The sequence below is a fragment of the Pygocentrus nattereri genome, chromosome 5 (genome assembly GCF_015220715.1).
Source record: "Pygocentrus nattereri isolate fPygNat1 chromosome 5, fPygNat1.pri, whole genome shotgun sequence".
Taxonomy (NCBI): Eukaryota; Metazoa; Chordata; class Actinopteri; order Characiformes; family Serrasalmidae; genus Pygocentrus; species Pygocentrus nattereri.
Genome location: NC_051215.1, coordinates 14,241,934 through 14,260,382, shown reverse-complemented (window position 1 = coordinate 14,260,382; position 18,449 = coordinate 14,241,934). Strand labels below are relative to the sequence as shown.

The 18,449-nt window shown below is 40.2% G+C and overlaps 1 protein-coding gene across 6 annotated transcripts in view; it reads left to right on the top strand.

Annotated features, from left to right (window-relative positions):
* znf827 (zinc finger protein 827) overlaps window positions 1-18,449 on the top strand; it is a 113,392-nt gene that overhangs the window by 33,471 nt on the left and 61,472 nt on the right. For all 6 annotated transcript variants that reach the window (XM_037538480.1, XM_037538479.1, XM_037538483.1 and 3 more), the window contains exons 4-5: window positions 1,617-2,109; window positions 17,439-17,666. In XM_037538480.1, coding sequence (XP_037394377.1) covers window positions 1,617-2,109; window positions 17,439-17,666 — 721 coding nt within the window. The remainder of the gene's footprint in view (window positions 1-1,616; window positions 2,110-17,438; window positions 17,667-18,449) is intronic.

The window sequence follows — 18,449 nt, the reverse complement described above, 5'->3', positions numbered from 1 at the left end:
TATATATATATATATATATATATATATATATATATATATATATATATATCTGCCCTGTGATGGACTGGCGACCTGTCCAGGGTGTATCCTGTCCAGTGATAGGCTCCAGCACCCCCCGCAACCCTGAAGGAGAAGCGGCTTAGAAAATGTGTGTGTGTGTGTGTGTGTGTGTGTGTATATATATATATATATATATATATATATATATATATATATATATATATATATATATATATATATATATATATATATAGAGAGAGAGAGAGAGAGAGAGAGAGAGATATAGACATAGATATATACATATATATTGGAACAAAAGCTTGTATCTCCAAAATGCTAACCTTACAGGAGGAGGAAAAAAACTACTTTACTTTTAATGTAAGTAAAAGGAACCAGACTTTTTTTCCAAGTCATATTGAGCTGTTTCTTTTGGTTCAACAACGAAAACAGAGAACAGTTTTTTTTTTTCGACAACAGTGATATACATACATTCATATACGATATACATACATTTCAAACACAGTGCAGGCGCACTTCCCTGAATCTTATTGTTTACATCGTAAAATTGCAACACAGGTCAAAATCAAAATAAAAGCTGACATGGCAACTGCAGCAGTAGTTACTTCAGAGAACTGAAATAGATTGATAGATTGTAAATGCTGTAAGAACCTGGTACATTTCTGTACATCACCAGTAGACTGCTAATGCTAATGTTAGTTTTCTGTGTCCAGTCCTTCCCAGTGGTGTTGATAGGAACCAGCGGTTGCGATGTCTGTATCACAGACGTAACCATTTTGTTAGGGTCTTATACAGCCCTGCATGTATCTCTCTGCCGTTTATATATATATATATATATATATATATATTTAAGATGTTTTAGATCAAAGTCTGATCTGAATACTATTGTTTTCAATAGTTTTGCAGCATATTTGTAACTATTTCATATATTAACTGTCTGTGAGATGGTTTCTAGAGGCATTTAACTTTTCGGATGTCTGGTTCTTATAAATATCACTGTGAATAATTCTGACTCTTACGTTTCTCAAGAAAGGAACATTTCACATCAAACCACACGGAATAACTTTATTTACCTCTATTAACGATTTGATTCAAAATCTGAATTTTTTAAAAATCTGTGAAATTTCTCTTTAACGTGTGGTTGGCGTAGTGTAGTGGTAACATCTCTGCCTTCTACACTGTAGACTGGGATTCAATCCCCCACCCTACACTATACCAATAAGAGTCCTTGGGCAAGATTCCTAACACCACCTTGGCCTACCTGTGTAAAATGATCAAATTGTAAGTCGCTCTGCGTAAGAGCGACAGCCAAAATGCCATAAATGTAAAAAATGTAAAAACAGTTTACTAGGGAGCTGAAACTGGACTTTAAGTCTGTCATGTATTTCCATTTTGTACATATGCTTAAATGAAAATTTCATAGCTACTTTTTAGTCAAATATACAATGTTTGCTTTTTGGGATATAGTGAGTTGTTGGTAGAAAATGTTGTGATTAATATCTGAATTTTCATTCAAAATATATTACATCATGTTGGATCCAGTCTGGTCTTCCCAGCACAATGTAAGCCCTGGACTTCTCTCTCACTTCGCTATGCAGGTGCACCAGCACCAAGACCGTGGCGAGACGTTCCAGTGCGAGCTGTGCCCCTTCACATCCTCGCGTCACTTCAGCTTGAAGCTGCATATGCGCTGCCACCAGCACTTCCCCCGGCCAGACCTCAAGGTCAAGGAGGAGCCCTCCACCGACACGGAAGAGGGTGAGGGCTCCCTGCTGGGCGACGGTGGCGCAGCTGGAGACCAGGTGATGGCTACGGAAGCCTCCCCATCCCCTGCCCTGTCCCAGGCTGACGGACGTCTGTTGGCGTCTCCTGGCGAGCCCTCCAACCACGTGCAGATCAAAGAGGAGCCTCAGGATGTGGCAGTGACGTCGCCCTTCGCCCCGCTGTGCAGGGAGCGGCCTGGAAGCAGTAGCAGTGGCTCCTTGGACCTCCCTGGGCTCAAGACCAGCCCTCCAGGCCCAACAGCTGCCTCACTCTTCAGCCCTGACATCACAACAAAGACAGCGACGGACTTGCTAATAAAACTGTCTGGTAGGACACCTTTAATCTTTACTGTAGCTTAGTGTTCCACAAACGTTTTGGGAACCTCAGTGAGGAACCTGACGAGGAAACGCTTCATCACCATTGGCTTGTCTTTAATACCTTCTAGGCTATTCGCTTTATCTAACAACACATTTTTTGTGTTTCTGGTGGTCTGTCTCCAGTATTTACTTGGTGTTTTCAGACAACCCTTGAATGTAGCACTTAGCTAATGTTGAAAAACATCTTTTATATATTTTTTTTCTGGGAAACAATTACAATTCTAAAAAAGTTCAATAAAAACAGAAGGCAGTAATTTATAAATCTACTTTGACCTGTATTTGAATGGAAAGAGTCCTAAGTCAAGATATCTAATGTTTTACCTTATCAACTTCATTGTTTTTAGTAAATATATGTTAATTCTGAAATTGGTGCCTGCAGGAGGTTTTAGTAAAGTTGTGACGGTGCAATTTAAGACTAGAAACATTGTGAAGTGTTCATAAAAGCATTTTAAACAGGAGATCCAGTCATGCTTGAGTGTGAAAGGTGCACCCAGGAAAGACCTGGTCCTTTACGAGCAAGAATGCTCCATAAAAATCTCAAAAAAATCCAACAGTTTAAGAATAACGTTCCTCAGTGAGTGACTGCATGGGTTTTAGGTATTTCAACCAATAACGCATAATATCATCAAAAGATTCAGGAAAAATCTCTGAATGCCTGTGACCTTTGATCTCTCAGACGACACTATATGAAAAACCCCCAACCTATTGTGATGGATATTGCTGCTTGGACTTGGGGATGCTTGGACAAATTGTTGTCAGTAAACACCCTTTATTGGTATATCCACAAATGCAAATTAAGAAAAACTGCTGATTCCTTGGGCTCTGCCTCTGCTGAAATAGACTGTTTGAGGTAATAATGGACATGTTGTGAGTGCTCTCCATGACAGGCTAAAGAAATAAAGGACCATCCAGAACATTACCAGCATAAAGTTAAAAAGCCAGGTCTGTCATGGTATTGAGGGATGTATTAATGGGAAATTTGCACATTCATGAAGTCACCATTGTTTTGGAGCAACATATGCTGCCTCTTAGGCGCTGTCTTTTTCAAGAATGTCCATGCTCATTTCAGCATGACAACACCAAACCACATTCTGCACGTGTTACAATGGCATGGCTGTGTAATCAGAGATTGCAGTTGCTAGACTGGCCTGCCTGCAGTCCAGACCTGTATCTCATTGAAAATTTGTCGTATTAGTAAGCTCACGATATGACAACAAATGCCCTGTGCGGTTGTAGATCTGAACACTTGTATAACGTAACAATGACAAAAAGTGGATTAGTTTCTGTCTTCACTCACCAGAGTTTATTAAGTGTTATTAAGCCAAGACACAGTAACACAGTGGTAAAGAATGCTCTTTTTATAACATTTTGCAGACACGTTTTGGAAAGAGTGTATATTTGCAATAATCAGTGAAGTTCATAAGGTAAAACATAAATTTTGTGTCTTTGTACTGTTTTCAGGTCAACCAGAAATTACTAATAACTGATTTCTGTTTATTAGCATTTCACGTACTGTCTCAACTCTTTTTGAGTTTGAGTATGTAAAACCCTTCCATGTAGCAGGACTAATTTGAGTGTCAAAACAGATCTGCCAGTGTCATTAACATTACTAGCAGACTTTTGTGGTTGTTTCTCCCAGTCCCTTGTATTCTGCACCTACACTGTCCACTTCTGTGACACATCTAATTGAACTCATAATCTAATGACCACACATTCCGTGGGTTAAATTGCACCCATTTGAGTCCAGAGAGCACCAAAAACATGCAGTGAGGTGGTCCTGTAGGGTTGGAACTGGGAATTGCTGCAGTCAGATAATCAATGGTGTGGTAAGTCAAAGAGAATGAAATTCTGAAGGTAACTGAAGTTGTAGATTTAGAAGTACTGTTTACTTTCCCTATAACAACACTGTAGCGTTACATCATCTCACTCTACAGCACATCTATAGCAGTGGTCAGATCACAAGCAAAAACGAGCAGAGTTGGGTGAGGGTGATGGCCAGTACCTGCTTTATACTAGTTATGAAAATGCATGAATATCAGCCCATCTTTTGGAGCTAATGCTAACTAAATGTCACTGGACAACTCAACACATTCTCAGGAGAATGTTGCTGCTACTGTTGCTGCACTAACAGGCATTCCTATCGCATCAGTGATGGGGGAGGGCATCCTTACCGCCTGGAGAGAACAAGGCCAATTATGCTCTCTCAGACTCCCAGCCATAACTGCCTTAGGTAGGACCAATGCTTAGGCTGGCTTTAGACGGTGAGACTTTCATGCAATTTCAGTAGATTGAAACGAACATGAGACTAAACTGGAAATAGGTAGACAGTGCCGATAATGCATCACGTTGAACAGCATAGACCACAGAAACCATAGATTATAACCATAGATTTCACTGGGTCAAAGAACAAGTAAGTTAAACAGAAGGTGGTTTATTGGGCTATAACCGTAATGGCTGTGTAAACATTCATTTTCAAAGGTCTAACGTACACACAACAGAGAAAAATCTCAATTTATAATCATAAACTCTAGAACAACAGATAAAAGACATATATACAGCAATATTGAAGATAAGAAATGCTGCAAATATGTAAATTGTACCTTGCGGGTAATTATGCTATAGTGATTTACAGTGTTGAATGCAACATTGATTGGCCAACATGCAGGTAGTTGCATGAATGTTTCATAGTGTAAAGCCAGTTTTAAGGTCTCAGCATACTTCTTGCAGAGACGACGTTCGCCTGGCACCAGCAAACAATATGACGTAATTGCAGAACAAACAAACGCAGGTTTTGTGCACGTTACAGTTGGGCAAACTACACGGACTAAGACACTACAAGACAAAGTCTGTAATTGGTCAGTTAAAACAAGGCATGCCAGAAAAACAAATACGTATGAAGTTTTGATGAGCGCTTTGGTACAGACAAAAATATTTCACTGTTAAACAAACAACAAATACTTCCTATATGTAAGCTGTTAAGTCTATTGGTATTTGGTATTTGTATTTGGTAGTACTAACTAGTTGTTAGCACCAAAACATATAGCTTATTTTATATTTAGGTTCCTAAGAGGATGAGGCTGAAGCTTGTTGTTCCAATTTTCTTGTTCCACCTCAAATGGTATTCTGGGCTCGCATGTCACTATTATGAGAACTGTGATAGAACTGTTCTTCATTTAGCAAGTATGCTGAAGCCTTCGGACAGTTATGCTACTTGGGAAAACAATTTTTTTTACAGTTTTACAGAGCTTGGTGAAAATGTGCTTTTACATCAAAAGGCATTTGTCATTTCCAGATTACAGCTTGTATCTGAGACCTGGTATTCCAACACTAAACAACAATAAACATATAAGCCTACAATCAAATTAAATAAGCCTAATTAAAAAAAACACCCATACACAGCAGTTTGTCATGGCTGTTTGCTAGCTTTTCTAAGCGTGACCTCAACACAAAGTGCTGGCACTAGACAGGACTTAAGCCCAGTTGTAGACAATATTTTCCATTCAAGCAAGAATATTTATTTTGAATGCTGTGTAGGAAATTGACCATAACTATATTAAATATATTTTTGTATGTAATATTAAATACAATCCAGAAACTGTACTGTGTTATGTGTAGTGAGGTATTAGCCAACAAAAATTTGAATCCTTCTAAGCTTAAGTTTACTTGAGAAAAGTAATGGAAGTGTTAAAAAGTTAATGGTGAAGGACAAATGTGGATCCTGAGACAAGACGGTTTGGGAACGGCTTCTCTAAACAGTGCATTAAAAAGTGCGCAAAAAAATAAAAAGTGTCTAAGAAAATTATTCACCTATGCAAACCAGAAAGTTTTGACTTGTTTAAATCTGTTGTAATGGAAGTGCCAGGTTATTGTGAGTCAACAGCAAGATTGATGCGAGAAGGTTGCCCAGGGTTCAGCTGTAAGGTCAGCGACGGGGCCACCGCCACCCCACTTAATGCAGAGTAATTAGATTGAGATCTTGGCACGGTGGAAAAAAGGAAAAACCTTCGGAACATTAGATTAATTAAAAATTCATGCATAATTCATAATTAAAAAGGAATCCGTAATTGGAAATGATTAGCGCCCTCAGCTCAAGAGTGTGACCTCCTGGCTGGATGCGTCGGGGCTGCTCAGGCTTAGCCGCCTCCCCCTCCGTCTTGAGTGTGTGTGTGCAGGGGCTTTGTGGGGCGCCCGATACACTCTGCTCCCAGACTCCCAATCAAGCCTGGCCGGTCCCTGAGGACCCGCACCAACCCTCAGCAATGTCAGTCCAGAGTCAGGAGACGAGAGAGTGCTGGCAGACATCTTAGTTAACGCGGCGATCAGGCAGGAGAATGAGAGGAGGTGGTTCTGGTGAAAACGTCTGTGTTGGCTTTCATCCTTATGTGGCTTCTGTTTTTGATATTTAGATGGCATATTGCTGTACAATGAACCTGAGGTTGTGTGAAGCTGGAGACTGTGGCCACAGTACATATATACGTATATATATATATATATATGTGTGTGTGTGTGTGTGTGTGTGTGTGTGTGTGTGTGACTAGCAACAAGTATATTGTGGGTGGGGTGGCACTAGTGCCTTTTTTTGTCTGTTCCAACTTACCAAACCTCAGAAAAATGAGATATTGTTATACTTATTGTGTTTGTGAGAATATCTTTAGGTATTCTGATAATATATTTTGTTACAAAAACAAGTTTGTGATGCAGTTTTACTGCATTTAGCATCAAATGATTCAACTCCATTACAGTTTTTTAGGAAATGTTTCAGCATTTGCATCATGGAATGTCACATTTTTTCTTGATTCTGTATAATTTTGTTATTTTAATATGATTCAGAATCTGTAAAAAACTGAATATGGACATTGTGACACAGTAGTGGAATATAGATGATAAAAAATACACCAGGCTCTATTTTTATCTTCAGAAGTATTAAAGTAAACAGAAAAAATTATTTCAGCTAAAGAAGTACATTGAATTTTATTAGAATCAGTCAGTGATTCTAGCATTACGAAAACAATGCAGTTGATCTATAGATCCTCAAATTATTGCCGGGCTACCTGGTGACTCTCAGACTAACCTCAGCAGTGATAAGGTTTAGGTTTAAGATTATAAGAAGGTAGTGTTTTGTATTGAATTTGAGATTAGAGAATGAATTAGCTATGGGGTGAGTGAAATGTTAAGTTCAGCTGAATACATATAAACCTTCTGGATGTAAGTTAAAGGTAAGTTAAGCATCAGCAAAATAGACCATCCATATCCATGTTTCCACTCAATTATGAAAAACAGTCAGTGCTACACAAAATCCTACAAATGTGTCTGTTTTTCAAAACAAAATAGCCATTAAATAATTGTATTGGCGCATGTACAGCTGAGACTTCACTGCAGGATCAATATTTTGAACACAGTTCTGTTATCTGCTTCAGAGATTTAGATGAAGCACATAGTGAAGACAGAACAATGTTTATGCATTGTTTTGTTTTTTTGTGAAAAATAGGAAGAAACCCTTAAGCATTCTAAATAATATGTATCTTGATGCCTGCTGCTGTCATACTCCCCCAAGGATTACATGATGAGAAAGAGTAAGAGAGAGAGAAAGAGAGCGAGAGAGAGAGGGGGGGGGGCAAGACAGAGGGATGAAAGGAAGAGATGAAGATGGAGAGGGAGAGGAGTGAAGCAAATGACAGCGGAGTAGTGCTTTTAGAGATCCCCAGGCAAAACACACTCAGACAGACATGCACACACACACACACACACAAACACACATCCGAACACACACATTGAACTCTCTCTGACCTCTGACATAATTGGCCTATCATTTTTTTGGACGGCTCGGCTCTTTTCGGGCTGTTAGACCGATCCCCTTTGATTTTCCTGCACGCTGACACAAGCGTCGGCCATCCAGTTGTGATCCACATTCTGATTCGAACATAAAAGCCCACAAAGTGCTTTGAAATGCAGGCCGCTGCTCAAGCTTCCTGGGTCTCGTGTAACGATCACACTTCACACACTCTGTCGTGCTGCACCGGTGGGTGTGGCTCCTCTCATAGGCTGGGTAGCTGGTTTAAGCGAATTAGCCTCTCTGCTAATTGGAATGGTCAGTTCAAGGTAAATGATATGTCATGAAGTCCCCACCTTCTTTACATATATAGGATATAGGAGTCTTGCCGTTATAATTGAAATGCATTATTCCACATCTTAGTTTGTACACCTTTGTCCATTCAGTATCTCTATAACGTTGCCTGAAGTGCGGGGGGCCACTTATTACCCACAATTAGGGGCCTTAGGCTGAAAGTTTAATAACTCCTGTTTTCAAAATTGCCGATTTGCATGAAATGCTCAGGAATTGTATAATGTAACATAGTTTATCAGAATAATCAGTATTATTATGTTGGGCACAAAATGGAACTTACTTAAAAATTGATTTAGGAGTTGATAAATGCTTTCACTGCATGTTTGTTACGTTAGCCTCATGGCTCCAATGCGAGACCCCAATTGACATGCAGTGGTAAGTTTGACTTTCATCTTTAAGGACCATGAAAGGTTTTCACACTTGTCAATGAAAACTTCCAGCCTGTCAGTGTTTTAGTTCTGTCTTAGCTCTCAGTCAGGTTATCACTGAGCCGCAGCCCATGATTACCTAGCTTAGGTGTGTCAGGATTTGTGTCGAATCCCAATGTGGACTGGCTGGAGTCCTCAAAGACTGTTAATGGGAAACTCCATTGACCAATTATAGTGTACAATAAAATAAAAAAACAAAAAACACTTGCTCAGCTAGAACTATGTAATTGTTTTCCACTGATCACAGATACATTGTTCCCCAAATAATACAAACTTGTAGCTTTTTAAAATACTAGCATTGTACAGAATAAGTCTGCCTTCATCGTCTGAGCTTTTGTGGGCAGAGTTTTTTTTTTTTCGACCCAACCACAGGCTTGGTCTTCTACCTGATGGCGGTGCATGCTGAGTCTAGTGGTGTGAAGCCATCGAGATTAATATATCACCACAGGCAGCTGTGGATTAGCCTACCTATTCTTTTCAATATTCGCTTCTCAACATGCTTTGAAGCGAAGAACCTGAGAATGAGGCTAAGGCTTACATGTTGGTGCTACTGGTTTGGTGCATTGAGGTTGAAATACAAATGGAAGTGGATATGGATTATAATACCTATTCATTTCAGTGTCTGCTGGCCCACGGTGCATTGAGACTGGAAAAGACTGGAGGCTGACATGTTGGTTGCAGAGCTCAGTGCTGTTGTGGTAATGTGAACTGACCAGTGAGCTGAGCTATGAGTTCCAAGTGGCTGAGCGCATCGTGTTGATGTGGGCAAAACTGTCTGCTGTGACACGCGAATCATCTGACTTACAAATATCTGCCCCTGACAAAATTAAGCCCTACATAGACAAACAGTGAGTTAAAGCAGGAATTAATTGACAAATCGAATTACAAAATATTAATTTTACCCTTACCCCAGGTATTCCCCAAGCAACTGAAGCCCCACCATTTAGCATCATGCTACCTGCACAGCTAAATCATCATTTGCCTTAAACTGCTTTTAGTTATTATATCTCATGCGTGTGTGCTTTCTAACACCATGTGACATACTATAATCTATAAAAATGGACAAAAATAGTATTTTTTTCTGTAATTTTATTTTATTTGACAACATCAGCATCATCTGATGGTACCCCCATGCCATTATTTGACAATAGCATTATGACGGGCATGTGGTGGCAGGTGTCTGGGTTTCCGTTGTTCTCATTTTAACATCTGTTGAAGTCTCACTTTAAATGCATTCCATCAATTGAAATAGATACGGTTCCATTCTAGTCCTGTTGTTATGCCCCACTCTTTCTTACCCTGTCTCACTTTATTGCTCTTTCGGTTGCTTGCAGGCTTGCACAGAGATTTTCAGTTGCGGGGTGGGTGCACTCTGTGGCTGCATCTTGACTCAGATATACTGTACAAAGTCACATATCTGTTTTGTTTTGAACATACTCTTCAGTACAGTAGTATTTGGATTGAGAAACAGCCTCCTCATAGGCAACATTAGGCTCCATTATGGCAACATGGGCTAAACGTGTTATTTCTCAATTACACACACACACACACACATATTCAAAGCTGCTTCTCCCTTAGGGTCACGGGGGGGGGTTTGCTGGAGCCTATCCCAGCGGTCATCAGGCGGAAGGCAGGATACACCCTGGACCAGCCCATTACAGGGCTTCTCAATTACAGTTAGTTAAAAAAAAAAAACAATTTAATACGTGTCTTCATTTTATGCATCAGGGAGACAAAGTGAATAAACAATTCTTTACTTTGTACAGCACTTAGTGAGTTTAGCGTACGGGTTTTGTGTATTTTATGTATATTTTCTTCATGTAGGAAGAAAAAAAAATAGCTTCCATCACTTAAGCCATTGTTCATGTTTTGCAACAGAATTGTTCAGCTGGAAAGGCTGCAGTGCATCTTTATGTCTGCTTTGTGCTGCAGTAGAACCCAGACAACATAACAGGATGAGGGTTTAGATACCAAACATGTTTTGGCTTTATGGTGAGGGGGAAATTATATAATTTAGATTTTTTTTGCCATTTTATTGATATCTTTGAGTGGGCTTTGGTGAAGAAAATCATTATATGAGGGACAGACTGTCTTCATCTAGAGTGTTAGTGTCTGTCCCCGTATGTAGACCTGTCCAGCAGCGTAGCTTTGGTAGTCACATGTAGTGTCACGCTAGCTGCGGCTGGCCACTGATCCCTGGTTTGCTAACGTTAGCGGCAGGGCGATCGTCAGCACTGGGAGCAGGCCGCCGTGACAGGGGTGGGGAGCTAATGAAGTGGTGTGATAGCGGCCAGCCAGGACGGAGCCAGAGGTGACGGGGGACTGGACAAGCATCTGGCAGAGAGACGGATGAGGCGAGAGTCAGAGAGAGAGAGAGAGCGGAGGGAGGTTGGGCCAGGTGACAGCGAGGATGATGACAGGTGGCAGCAGCGAGAGCAGAGATAGTGTTGATGTTACTCTGGCCAGGTAGCAGAGAGAGAGCTGAACATGAATACGATTTTCTTTTGTTTTAGTGATACCCTGTTTCATTGGCTTTGGAACGGAATATTTTTTCATGTCCTGCAACTTGAAAGATCAAGACAGGCTCATAGGATAACTTTCATGAAATTCTAATAGAGTAAGCAGAATTAGCTCATTTTGCCCAGCTTACGATTGGTATTTTGGAGACCTTTTGTGCATTAGGGCCTCGAAACGGAGAAAAAAAAGAAGAACAGAAAAAAAAACAAACTTGCTGACGGATTAGGCTGATAAATTATTCAGCGCTCACTGTAACATGAATTCGAATGGAAATTTTGCCCTATTTTTAGCTGCGATCCGAAAGGTCACCGGAGTGGTGTGACTTTGTGTCTCCGCACTCACGTCTCCAACTTGTACTTTTCTGCACGTCTTCGAGAGGAAGTGTGTGTATGTGTGTGCATATGTGTGTGTATAGCGCCCTGTCCCTGTCTGATAGGACACGCGACCCGACACGCTCTTAATTAGAGGACGCCCTTCCAGGTGCTGACCGGGCTTTGCTCCGTCCGCCTGCTGACGCCTGACTGGTGACATTTCCAGCCGGTGCCCCGCTCGCGCCGCCGCCCACTTCTCCGCTCGAAGGTCACTCGCTCTCCCCGCGGCTCCCGCCGGACTCGGGCACGGGTGGCCGTGTCCTGTCACCTGGCCTGGATCTCACTTCAGCGGCGCTTTGCGTGCGCATCGTCGTTAATCAGAGCCATCAGGCCTGGACAGCAGCCGGCCAGCCGGCGCAGATTGATGACACGGACCCGCGCTGTTACGGACTGTGTATTTACAAGGTTCGGGGTGAGAGGACATCAGATGGTCGCCAGGAGGAGGGCGTTCGACGCGTCAGGAATGAGGGATCAAAATCACCACTGAAATTGGGAGGGAAGGGGAAGGTGGGCAGGAGAGGGAGAGGAATTAAAGAAACAGTGAAGAGAATAGGGCTTCTCAATATGGACAGAATACAAGGATTGAGAGTACATGAGCAGTGCTACGTACTGCAATTGTGATAGATTTTTCAGTAAATTCAAGGTAACACTTCACTTGAAACCTGCTACATAACATTGTCATAACAAGGCCATAAACGTGTCATGAGAGATGACAAATTATGTCTAGTAATGTAACAGTGTCATGCTATCATTACTGTTAATTGTCATGACATATATCACACTGTTTGATTTCATGATGGCTGACCAAAGCACATTTAACACAAAACAAACAGCAACTGAAACAACGTTAAGAAAAACTTGATTTGGTCTTTCATGACAATTACCGCTAATGGGAACATGGCACTGTTATATTACTGAACAGTATCTGTCAGCATGTGACATGTTTGTTTCATGGTTATTCCAGTGTTACACAGTAGAGTAAAATGCCACCAAAATTTAAGAAAATTTCCTAAGGCTATTTAATTTGGATTGTAGAAATAGCTTTAGATCATCAAACCATCCACAGGAACTGTGATTGGTCAGGATGCTCAGAACAGACAATAAATAATATTATTGTTGTCACATCATTTCATTTGATGTGACAACTTTATGAGATATCAGCATTGCAAAACCAGTATTGTGTTAACTATTTGCAAAAGGTATATTCTGCAGCCAAATCCTGTGTTTGAAATGGTCCTCTAGTCACGGTTCCCTACACTGAATAATCAGAAGCACTCTATAAAACCCTGTTATCACTCTTCAGAACCCTGCTCTCTCTATATAGAACAATTTAAGCACTTTACAAAACTATAAAGAACACTACAATCACTGTATAGAACACTGTTGTCACTCAATAGAACACTTATTACATTAGAGAACCCAAATTATCACTCTACAGAACACTAGTTACTGTATAGAACCCTGTTGTCACCTTATAGAGCACTTTTTATCAAAATACAGAATACTGTTAGCCTTCTGTAGAACTCTTATCACTTTATAGAACCTGTGTATCACTATATAGAGCACTGTTATCTCTCTAAAATAATACTGTTTTCACTCTGTAGAACCCGTGTCTCACTAAATAGAACAGTCATGTTTCTGTTATTCTATATAACACATCACTAAATAGGACACAGTTATCAGTCTATAGAACACTGTTCTCAGAATCGAATACTGTGCTCACTCTGTAGAACACTAGTATTACTAAACAGAACACTAATCACTCTATAGAACATTTTAATCTCTCTGTAGTACAATATTCTGTAAAACACTTAACAGAACACTGTTATCACTCTACAGAACACTGTTATCACTAAATAGAACACTGATTGCTCAATAGAGTACTTCTCACTCTGTAGAACCCTTAAAACTTTAAAGAACCCTATTATCACTATGTAGAACACAGTTATTACTCTATAGAACACTGTTTTTACACTGTAGAACACTGTTCTACACTAAATAGAACACTGATTGCTCTATAGAACACTGTTCTCACTCTGTAGAACCCTTAAAACTTTAAAGAACCCTATTATCACTATGTAGAGACAGTTATTACTCAAAAGAACACTGTTTTTACACTGTTACACACTAAATAGAACACTGATTGCTCTATAGAACACTGTTCTCACTCTGTAGAACCCTTATCACTTTAAAGAACCGTATTATCACTATGTAGAACACAGTTATTACTCTATGGAACACTGTTTTTACTCTATAGAACACTGCTTTCACTCTGTTAAACACTTATCATTGAATAGAGCACTGTTCTCACTCTATAGAACACTGTTCTCATTCTATAGAACACTATCACTCTATAGAATGCTGGTATCACTCTATACAACGCTGTTATCACTCTAGAAACACTTTTGACACTATGTAGACGACTTTAGGACAAATCGGCGTTACTTCAGAAGAGTGAAGGACTCACTCACTGGGTGGATAACCTGCATTGGTGTAACAGGATTTTGTACAGGTCCTGTACAAGAGTTATTTGAGAATATCACTGCAACTAATATTCAGTAAAATGTTCAAAAATACCAAAGCCATTCAAAGCCACACATTTCTGAGGGGAACCGATTATCAGGCTGAATGCCTGCACTGCACATCAAACTCATTGAAATAAGAATGACTGTCAAAACTCCTTTCTGAACTGATTTGAGGTGAAATTTGGTTTTAATTCTGGGTGCACGCATAATTTCCTACTGCTCCAGATTATTAGATAGTTAGCATGCTCTCCGTTTCATTTATTTCGGAGAATAAATGAAAATGTCCGGGCTAGAAAGCTGTCTGAAGCTGAAAGAATGTTGTTCAGGCTGCAACGGGCGTTAAGAAAGACAAAAGCTAAAACCTAGTCCATTATGTGCTCAGGTAGACTTGACATTTCAGACTCAAAAATAAGATTATTATCGCTATTATTATTATTGTCATGTTTTGGTCCACTTGGTTCTTTTAGTGTTTAGCAATAGCAGCTTCTACTGACTGGATGCAATCCACTTGGAAGTATCGCAACCATTTATATTTACAAACGTTCTGATTCTGTCCATGTAGTCTAGACCAGGGATCAGCAACTTGCGGCTCCTTTACTGCCCTGTTGCGGCTCCATAGCCGAATTAGATTTTTAGGTAAAAATGAAATAATCCTTCTTTGCAGTAAAATAAAACTTTTTAGCTAAAAGTAAAAGAAATAATTCAGCGATTTAAATTCACTGTGTTTGTTTAGGATTCTTTAACAATGCTCATATTGTGTTGCAAATGGCACAGTGCATTATAGATATTGCTTTATTGTAAGAGTGCCCTGAATGTTCTCCAGTATGTTTTTAAACAGCATTATGAAGTGACCAATTACCAAAACGATGCACTATAATAACTAGTTTAGGAACGTAACCATAGAGATGACAGACTGCCCTTTGGTGTGTATGTGGTTGTGAGTATAAAAGAAAATCAGTGGACACCATGCATAAATATTAGAAAAATGGACAAACATTTTGTGTTACTGAGAAATGCATACTGTAGTAAGAGAAGTCTGGTTTGTGTGTATGTGTATATGTGTGTGTATGTGTGTCAGAGAGAGGCAACGGTCTGTGTTCTTTTCTTGGCAGCGATAGGAAGTGGCTCCATGTCTTGATATTAATTATTAATCTGAGCCTGATTAGAAATGCCCCACTTTTGCGGTGTATAGCATGAAGAAGAAGAAGGCCTGCTCAGCTTCAACCTAACACACAGAAAAACAGCTCCATTCTGTTCTCCATTACTCTGCACCAGATCATTCCCAACGCACGTTGGCCTTAATTGAGACAGTCAAAACAAACATGCAGCGGAATGAGTTTGCTGGATCTGACCTGGGCGTAATGTGGCCCGGGGGCCAGAAGCAACCCCTTTAATTACTCTCCAAACCCCCATCCTCTTCTCCAGCAGACGCCATTTTAATCCTGCTCTGAAATTGACCTGATTGCTTTGCACGTTGGCATTATCAGGCTTTCCCTGTTGCCCTGGCTAATCCGGCCAGTTAGAGAAGTGATATACACCAAATTCACTAAGGTGGATGTAGAGAGATTTTAACAAGACGCACATTTTCAGAAGGTTATTTTTTACTCGTCAGGATGAGATATGAGCTTTTTGCACAGTATTCAAAAAGATCCGCCTGTCTTTCAGTAAATGCAGTGTTTTGTTTGCTTTCCATATAACCCGTGGAAGGTGATTGCTTATCTTTTTTCAAGAAGCCTGGAGAAGCACTGTTGAGGTGTCAAAGCTGTTCTGCTGTCTTATGTTTGTGTGAATCAAATTATTTTTAATTACGATTTCTCACTTGATCCACTGTAGCTCTAAAGCCTTGGTTATTTGAATATATGAATATCCAAGAGTCCAAGGCCGGGGCTATTTGAATACACAAACATCTAGACTCATCTTTGTATTCCTTTACATAAAGCAACCATAAATTTTTTAAACAAGACTTTTATGTACTTTATAAGCATTGTTAGAGTTTCAAAATGTACCATTTACGTCCCAGCCCCTGAAGTCCATCTGCCCATTTCAACCTCCAGCACCATCTTAAGGGTCATTTCCTTGCTTTATTCTGCTGAAGTGCAGCAGAACTTGAAGGTGACCTGATGCATCACCCATTTTGAGCCTGATAATGACAGGTAAATCTGTTAATAAGCTGTAGCTGTAAACAACTTCAAAATGCTTAATATTTCAAAACCATAACATTCAAATGGCTGGGTTTTTTTAAAATCTCTTATACATTCCTGTTGATGCAGCTTAATCACTTTACTTTTGCTAGTTAGCGTGCTAAAGACTATTCTAACAAAATAATGCAACTACACCACAGATCTGAGCCAAGTTTATAGCCAGACAAAGCAATTTACAGCTTACAATTACTGTATATGTGCCGTATATCAAACTTTAAAAAAAAAGTTATGTATAGCTAAAGGCTTTGCTCAATAATCTGACAACGGCAGGTGTGTTCTATTTGAAAATCTGCTCCTCGCTGTCCTTTAGTCCCCTTCAGTTCAGGGGAAGGGGGCAACTCCATATTAATGTTCATAGTTTTGAATGGAATGTCCAACAATCTCATTTAGGTGTGGTGGTCAGGTATCTGCGTACTTTTGGCCATATAGTGTATATCAGTTTTAAAGCAGCTCGTTTAATTCTATGGAAATTGAGATGTTGCAATACGGTCAGTTTTTAGTACATAATACCATGCAAATGTCATATGTGACTTTCAGGGAAGAAGTAAAATACAAGAAAAATGTAGAATATTGATATTTGCATAGCTTTAGAGTTTAGATGCGCTTTCACTAGTATAGTGCTTGCTGTGGTGCAAGACAAAACAAAGGAGGGTGGTGGGATGGAGGTCTTTTGAAGATGCCCCTGTTGCCCTCTAAAGGCACGTCCTCAAAGATGTCCTTCTTTCTCGGTATGTGTTTTTCTCACATCTCCGGATTCCAGAGCAACTCCCTGGTCCTGATGCTTCGTTAAATAACCCTGCAGTACTGCCTGGCTCGCCTTCCTCCAGAAAGACTCCCCACCTAGCTCTTTATGTGTGGCCCAGATGCAAAACGAGCCCTCTAAACAAATTCAGCACCAGAGGCGTCGAACAGAAAATAAATAAATAACCCCCCCACCACCCCCTGTGCTTCAAACGCGTGAACAGTGACGGTTATTGCTATGGCTTTAGCGATAAACCACCACATGCAGAAAATCCTATTTAGAGCCTCCTCGTTTTGTGTGTGCGTGTTCCTGTGGGAAAAGGAGGAAAGATGGTTCAAATGGTCTCTCCATCTCTCTCTCTCGCCCTGCAGCGGCCAACCAGAAGGAGGCGCTGAAGGGTGCATTCTGTGTGAAGGAAGAGCCCCAGGCAGAGGAACCCCTGAGCCCACCCCGCGGCCCCTCGTTCAGCCTTGCCCAGGATGGCCCCACTGGGCCCAGCAGGCCGCACCAAGAGGGCAGCCCCATGCTGACCAAGAGCAGCCTGCTGAGCCAGGACATCAACGTGAAAGTGGCCTCTGAACTGCTAATGAAACTCTCAGGTAAGACATGCTGGTGTGAAATGCTTGTGCTTGTTTTTGGCACTTTGTGGGGACAGACATCTCCAGGATTATCCATTCTCAGTTCTTTTTGGGGACCAAAGTGGTTCCCCTGAAGATTTTTTAATCTACAGTGTTCTATAGAAAAAAAGAATCCAAAAATTGCTTTTTGTTTTTTTGGCACAGCAGCATTTATTCTTATGCATACAGAAGACCATGGAAACACCCCACAAGGACAGCAATGCATACTTAGCTATGTTTATGTGTGTTTAGCTCCTTGTGGAGGCCAAATGTCCTCAAGCTGGTGGAAAACATGAACATTTTGTCATTGTGGGGACATTTAGCTGCTCTCTGTGAGGAAAATGTGTTTTTTGTTTTATTTATGTATGTATTTATTTATTTTTAAATGCTGAAACTGCATTAAATGATGTTTTGTTTGCGGAGATTAAGGTGTGAGTGAGAGATCTCTGTGTATGAAATCATGGTCCTGTGTTACACTTTCCCTTCAAGTTTACTTTGTGTGGCCAATTGGGACCTTGGGACTTTATGATAATTAGAATGATTAAATGAATTAGAATAATAAAAATTAGTGAAGGAGTTGTGCTGCCGCTACTGATTAAATTTCAAAATATGCCACAGAATATTTAACTTAGCATAAAGGTAATGGCCTTGTGCTTCCCATGTCTCTAGTGTTCTAGTATTCTGTGTTTAATAAATGTCTTACAAACCTGTGATAAAACGTTTTGAATAGTCAGTTATTCCTCTCTTAAAATTACACCAAAGATG